We start from the raw sequence: 7,998 nt of genomic DNA on the forward strand, positions 1-7,998 counted from the left end.
AATGTTGATAATTACCTTGCCTTTGTCACAGCTATAAATAAATGTTGATAATTACCTTGCCTTTGTCACAGCTATAAATAAATGTTGATAATTACCTTGCCTTTGTCACAGTTGATAATTACCTTGCCTTTGTCACAGCTATAAATAAATGTTGATAATTACCTTGCCTTTGTCACAGCTATAAATGTTGATAATTACCTTGCCTTTGTCACAGCTATAAATTAATGTTGATAATTACCTTGCCTTTGTCACAGCTACCTTGACTTTGTAAATAAATGTTGATAATTACCTTGCCTTTGTCACAGCTATAAATAAATGTTGATAATTACCTTGCCTTTGTCACAGCTATAAATGTTGATATGTTACTTTGCCTTTGTCACAACTATAAATAAATGTTGATTATTACCTTGCCTTTGTCACAGCTATAAATAAATGTTGATAATTACCTTGCCTTTGTCACAGCTATAAATAAATGTTGATAATTACTTTGCCTTTGTCACAGCTATAAATAAATGTTGATAATTACCTTGCCTTTGTCACAGCTATAAATAAATGTTGATAATTACCTTGCCTTTGTCACAGCTATAAATGTTGATAATTACCTTGCCTTTGTCACAGCTATAAATAAATGTTGATAATTACCTTGCCTTTGTCACAGCTATAAATTAATGTTGATAATTACCTTGACTTTGTCACAGCTAAAAATAAATGTTGATAATTACCTTGCCTTTGTCACAGCTATAAATAAATGTTGATAATTACCTTGCCTTTGTCACAGCTATAAATGTTGATATGTTACTTTGCCTTTGTCACAGCTATAAATAAATGTTGATAATTACCTTGCCTTTGTCACAGCTATAAATAAATGTTGATAATTACCTTGCCTTTGTCACAGCTATAAATTAATGTTGATAATTACCTTGCCTTTGTCACAGCTATAAATTAATGTTGATAATTACCTTGCCTTTGTCACAGCTATCTGTATGGCATCCTCTATAAGTTTTCCTTGGCCTGCCTGGTCCTCCGGTACAGGGACGGCTATCAGGACTCCACTCTGAACACCAAGTCTCTCATGGCTATCTAGTCACACAAATCACAAATTTACATTCTGAATCACCGCTATAAGTTGCATGCTGACCACATTAGAAAATATTCAAAATGCAGATGGAAACACTACAGCCTGTTCACTTTTAGATGGTCTTTTTTTAAGGGAGGGGGCTGTGTTTTCTTCTTTGTATACAAAAAAAAGTGACGAGCCATAGTTTAGCTATTTTTGTCTTTCTTCAGCCTTTGCCAAAATACTACTGATTTTTTAAGTCACTGACTATATAATTTCTATACAAATACCATTCAATACCTTTAGATTACATCTAATCATATCTTACTTGTAAACCACAGATTTACTCTTCAACCTTACTTACCTATCAGTCTGGCTGCACTACTTGGGTCCTCAACATTGTATGGGGACAAAAGTCCACTTCGTGGTGAGAAAAAGGCAGGGAAGTCTCTACTAGGACCATAAGTTGCCACACAAACACCTTGTGTCTCCTAAGGAAGAAAATATGAAGACTGATGAAAAACTTCTACTAATACGCAGACAGAATGAATTACCAGGTAAACAATCTGCTGAATACTGATGTGTTCTTGGGAAAATATTTTAATTAAGGGCAAATGACTTCTTTTAGGGTAGAGCTTTGAGGTAAACTTCTAGTATTATGGATTTTAACTTCTCCAGCTAAATGTGAAATTGACAGTAGAATTATACAGAATAGTTAGTTATTTCAATGGTCTTTGGTATATTATTTCCTTCACAATTGAAGTAGTGAAAATTAGAACTCCTCAAAAACACATGTAAGAAGTTTAGGTGGAGTTGTACAGACATGACGTTAAATGAAAGTCCTGTTCATATGACACATTATTTAAGCAATCACACATTTCTTGTTGCATGGACATGATACATAAGTTTAGGAAAACTTGTCCAGACCAAAATTGGAAACAAAATCCTATTTATATTGACTGATTATCATGGCAACCAATATCATGCTAAAAAAAGTAGCATTCACATTTACACATGTACCCAACAATCCATTGTAGTTTCATGAGGTTTAAAATCAATCCAGTAGTTCTGGAGGAGTTTTCTAGACAAACTTTTCTACAGTCAGATGTACAGAGACAATGTGATGCCAGTACAAACCCTCTATCTTTGTTGTGAAGGATATAAAAATGATTTCTGATAAATTTCCCTATTCTGGTCCCAGATTTGTGATCAAAAACAGATGTCAGATTCACTATTCATAAAAATTGCTTCAGACCAAACTTGGACAATATCCTTGTACAGAAGAATTTTTTAAGACATTACCCCAATTGTGCCACACTTTTCCTTCAGCACCAGTGGGGCGGAATACATTGTTTATATAGAACTGATTCCCCTTCACCCAAGAATACTTCAAACTAAGTTTAGGCAATATCCATTCATTCATACAGAAGGAGTAGGATTTTAAAGAACAAAATTTCTCCTTTTGAGCCCAGCCCCTCACCTCCCATGGGGTCATGAACCAACATCCATAAAAAACTGTCTTATCTTCCCAAGGATACTTTTCACCAAATTTGGTCAAAATTTGTTCAGTCATTTATGTCTAGTAAAAAGTTCAGAGACGACAGATGCTGGATGGAGAATAGACGCCTCACCATTGCCTTGGTGAACCAAAAACTGATATATACTTCATCACAATCTATTAACTCTTTATATTTTATCATCACAATCTATTAAATCTATATATACTTTATCATCACAATCTATTAACTCTATATACTTTATCATCACAATCTATTAACACTTTATACTTTATCATAACAATCTATTAACTCGATATATTTTATCATCACAATCTATTAACTCTATATACTTTATCATCACAATCTATTAACACTATATATATTTTATCATCACAATCTATTAACTCTATATACTTTATCATCAAAATCTATTAACTCTGTATACTTTATCATCACAAATTATTGACACTACATATATTTTATCATCACAATCTATTAACTCTGTATACTTTATCATCACAATCTATTAATTCTGCGAACTTTATCATTACAATCTATTAACTCTATATATATACTTTATCATCAAAATCTAATAACTCTATTTACTTTATCATCACAATATATTTACTCACAAGGAATTCTAAAGTCCTGGCAATGTCTAGTATTGATTTAACCCCAGAGGATACTACAGTGACCGGTGTCCGACCCAGCTCTGTCAGGTCAGCACTCACGTCCATAGCTGTATAAAGATAAATAAACAACATATATAGCTAGTTTCCAGGAATGGTAAACAACAGTGTTACATACAAGTATCTTTGTGTATAACAAAACATAAAGAATTGTAAACAACAGTGTTACATACAAGTATCTTTGTGTATAACAAAACATAAAGAATGGTAAACAACAGTGTTACATACAAGTATCTTTGTGTATAACAAAACATAAAGAATGGTAAACAACAGTGTTACATACAAGTATCTTTGTGTATAACAAAACTTAAAGAAAGGTAAACAACACTGTTACATACAAGTAACCTTGGTAAACTCAATGAAATTTTTATATTTCAATGAAAGTATTTTTTAGAAATTAAAAAAAATTCTCTTTGCTATTTCCAAAGTATAGCATAAATATTTACTGTTAGTAGAAAACTGTATATTGATATCTGTTTTTATTGCTTTAATTAATTAGTAGCTTTATCGATTGCCGAGATATCCATTGCCTTCATTATCAAATGATTTTCTCAGACAATATCTGAAGACCTACTGGCTTCCACTCCTCTGTGAACGCCACCAATTCCTCCTGTGACAAATACAGCGATGCCTGCCAAGTTGGCTATGACCATGGTACCAGCGACCGTTGTCCCTCCATCACATCCCTGATTTACATATAAGTTTGTAGTATCTAATTAATCACCAAAATGATAACTTTTGTCTGCTCTAAACTATTGCTTAAAACTTGTTAGTTTTGTAAACAAAGACTTCTACAAGTTTGAAATATGTAATACATTAGTTCATGTATTAATACTACAAATCTAACTAAAACCTAAAGTGCAGAATGAGTTAGCCCACTAACAGGTGTTAGCTATTTGAAATTTCAAATTTAAACCTGAACTAATCTATCAGCTTTTAGTCAATAATGATGATAGTGAATGCTTTCTTAGAACAAATTGATTGTTTTCACTTTGAAGAATTAAATTAAAGCGTCTTATTTGTATTTTATATTGCATCACAAGTCAGAGTACATTGTACATGTGTTTTTGAAGGTTTTTGAACATTTATTCGAACAGGAAAATTATTTGAAATCTCTGTTTAATTAGTCTTGCAATTAACTTGTTGAAGAATCGGAATGAGACTCAATGCAATGTGGCTTACGAGACAAGATCTGGTCAAACATGAGCAATGATATACATCCCCCTCCTCAAAAACATGCATGCATAAATGCACACACACACACACACACACATAACACGCACACACACACATATAAACACACACACACACACACATACATATACACATCCTATGATGGCATAAAAGACAGGTTTCTTTTCCAAAATTATAGTTGATCTAAGAGAGATAACTCTGTGTTTACAAAATTTATCCTCCTTGTGAAAAGACTTTTAAAGAAATCCTAAGCAGATCTAGTGCTATGAAAGTGAGGGACTTACTTCTGATATTACAAAAGGGAGATCTCGTCGGGATGTTTTGATAACAGTTCTGGATGGACTAGCCAAGTGCTCCAGTTCTTCAGTACTTAAACCTAATGAAAATAAAATTTTATCTCGAAGCTCATTCAAAACCTAAACTTCATATATATAAATAAACATGTAAAAAAGTGACTTTATATAAACATATGAATTATATAAACATATGTATTATATAAATATGAGGCTGATACAAATACATCAATTATAGTCAAACTTGATAATCATAGAAAATAATCACACAAAGTGTTCTAACCTGATAATTATAATAACCACACAAAGTGTGTACAAACCTGATAATTATAATAACCACACAAAGTGTGTACAAACCTGATAATTATAATAACCACACAAACCTGATAATTATAATAACCACACAAATTGTGTACAAACCTGATAATTAAAATAACCACACAAAGTGTGTACAAACCTGATAATTATAATAACCACACAAAGTGTGTACAAACCTGATAATTATAATAACCACACAAATTGTGTACAAACCTGATAATTATAATAACCACACAAAGTGTGTACAAACCTGATAATTATAATAACCACACAAATTGTGTACAAACCTGATAATTATAATAACCACACAAATTGTGTACAAACCTGATAATTATAATAACCACACAAATGTGTGTACAAACCTGATAATTATAATAACCACACAAATTGTGTACAAACCTGATAATTATAATAACCACACAACCTGATAATTATAATAACCACACAAATTGTGTACAAACCTGATAATTATAATAACCACACAAAGTGTGTACAAACCTGATAATTATAATAACCACACAAAGTGTGTACAAACCTGATAATTATAATAACCACACAAATTGTGTACAAACCTGATAATTATAATAACCACACAAATTGTGTACAAACCTGATAATTATAATAACCACACAAATTGTGTACAAACCTGATAATTATAATAACACACACAAACCTGTGTGTACAAACCTGATAATTATAATAACCACACAAAGTGTGTACAAACCTGATAATTATAATAACCACACAAATTGTGTACAAACCTGATAATTATAATAACCACACAAATTGTGTACAAACCTGATAATTATAATAACCACACAAAGTGTGTACAAACCTGATAATTATAATAACCACACAAAGTGTGTACAAACCTGATAATTATAATAACCACACAAAGTGTGTACAAACCTGATAATTATAATAACCACACAAATTGTGTACAAACCTGATAATTATAATAACCACACAAATTGTGTACAAACCTGATAATTATAATAACCACACAAATTGTGTACAAACCTGATAATTATAATAACCACACAAATTGTGTACAAACCTGATAATTATAATAACCACACAAAGTGTGTACAAACCTGATAATTATAATAACCACACAAAGTGTGTACAAACCTGATAATTATAATAACCACACAAAGTGTGTACAAACCTGATAATTATAATAACCACACAAATTGTGTACAAACCTGATAATTATAATAACCACACAAAGTGTGTACAAACCTGATAATTATAATAACCACACAAATTGTGTACAAACCTGATAATTATAATAACCACACAAATTGTGTACAAACCTGATAATTATAATAACCACACAAAGTGTGTACAAACCTGATAATTATAATAACCACACAAATTGTGTACAAACCTGATAATTATAATAACCACACAAAGTGTGTACAAACCTGATAATTATAATAACCACACAAATTGTGTACAAACCTGATAATTATAATAACCACACAAATTGTGTACAAACCTGATAATTATAATAACCACACAAATTGTGTACAAACCTGATAATTATAATAACCACACAAATTGTGTACAAACCTGATAATTATAATAACCACACAAATTGTGTACAAACCTGATAATTATTAACCACACAAATTGTGTACAAACCTGATAATTATAATAACCACACAAAGTGTGTACAAACCTGATAATTATAATAACCACACAAATTGTGTACAAACCTGATAATTATAATAACCACACAAAGTGTGTACAAACCTGATAATTATAATAACCACACAAAGTGTGTGATAATTATAATAACCACACAAAGTGTGTGTAACCACACAAATTGTGTACAAACCTGATAATTATAATAACCACACAAAGTGTGTACAAACCTGATAATTATAATAACCACACAAATTGTGTACAAACCTGATAATTATAATAACCACACAAAGTGTGTACAAACCTGATAATTATAATAACCACACAAATTGTGTACAAACCTGATAATTATAATAACCACACAAAGTGTGCAAACCTGATAATTATAATAACCACACAAAGTGTGTACAAACCTGATAATTATAATAACCACACAAAGTGTGTACAAACCTGATAATTATAATAACCACACAAATTGTGTACAAACCTGATAATTATAATAACCACACAAAGTGTGTACAAACCTGATAATTATAATAACCACACAAATTGTGTACAAACCTGATAATTATAATAACCACACAAATTGTGTACAAACCTGATAATTATAATAACCACACAAAGTGTGTACAAACCTGATAATTATAATAATTATAATAACCACACAAAGTGTGTACAAACCTGATAATTATAATAACCACACAAATTGTGTACAAACCTGATAATTATAATAACCACAAATTGTGTACAAATTGTGTACAAACCTGATAATTATAATAACCACACAAAGTGTGTACAAACCTGATAATTATAATAACCACACAAAGTGTGTACAAACCTGATAATTATAATAACCACACAAATTGTGTACAAACCTGATAATTATAATAACCACACAAATTGTGTACAAACCTGATAATTATAATAACCACACAAAGTGTGTACAAACCTGATAATTATAATAACCACACAAATTGTGTACAAACCTGATAATTTATAATAACCACACAAAGTGTGTACAAACCTGATAATTATAATAACCACACAAATTGTGTACAAACCTGATAATTATAATAACCACACAAAGTGTGTACAAACCTGATAATTATAATAACCACACAAATTGTGTACAAACCTGATAATTATATAAGTGTGTACAAACCTGATAATTATAATAACCACACAAACTGATAATTATAATAACCACACAAAGTGTGTACAAACCTGATAATTATAATAACCACACAAATTGTGTACAAACCTGATAATTATAATAACCACACAAAGTGTGTACAAAC

The 7,998-nt window shown here is 30.8% G+C and overlaps 1 protein-coding gene across 1 annotated transcript; it reads right to left on the reverse strand.

Annotated features, from left to right (window-relative positions):
* Positions 1–959: 959 nt before the first annotated feature.
* On the reverse strand, positions 960–3,898 carry LOC132563243 (uncharacterized; the record flags this gene model as incomplete). The annotated part of the gene is made up of 4 exons (XM_060227998.1): positions 3,820–3,898; positions 3,189–3,295; positions 1,422–1,548; positions 960–1,080 (listed from the first exon to the last, which is right to left on the reverse strand). Coding segments are annotated over exons 1-4 (434 nt in total), but the record flags the coding sequence as incomplete, so codon positions are not given.
* Positions 3,899–7,998: the final 4,100 nt, after the last annotated feature.

Source organism: Ylistrum balloti, unplaced genomic scaffold, assembly GCF_031769215.1.
Source record: "Ylistrum balloti isolate Yb309-2 unplaced genomic scaffold, AGI_CSIRO_Ybal_v1 Utg371646, whole genome shotgun sequence".
Taxonomy (NCBI): domain Eukaryota; kingdom Metazoa; phylum Mollusca; class Bivalvia; order Pectinida; family Pectinidae; genus Ylistrum; species Ylistrum balloti.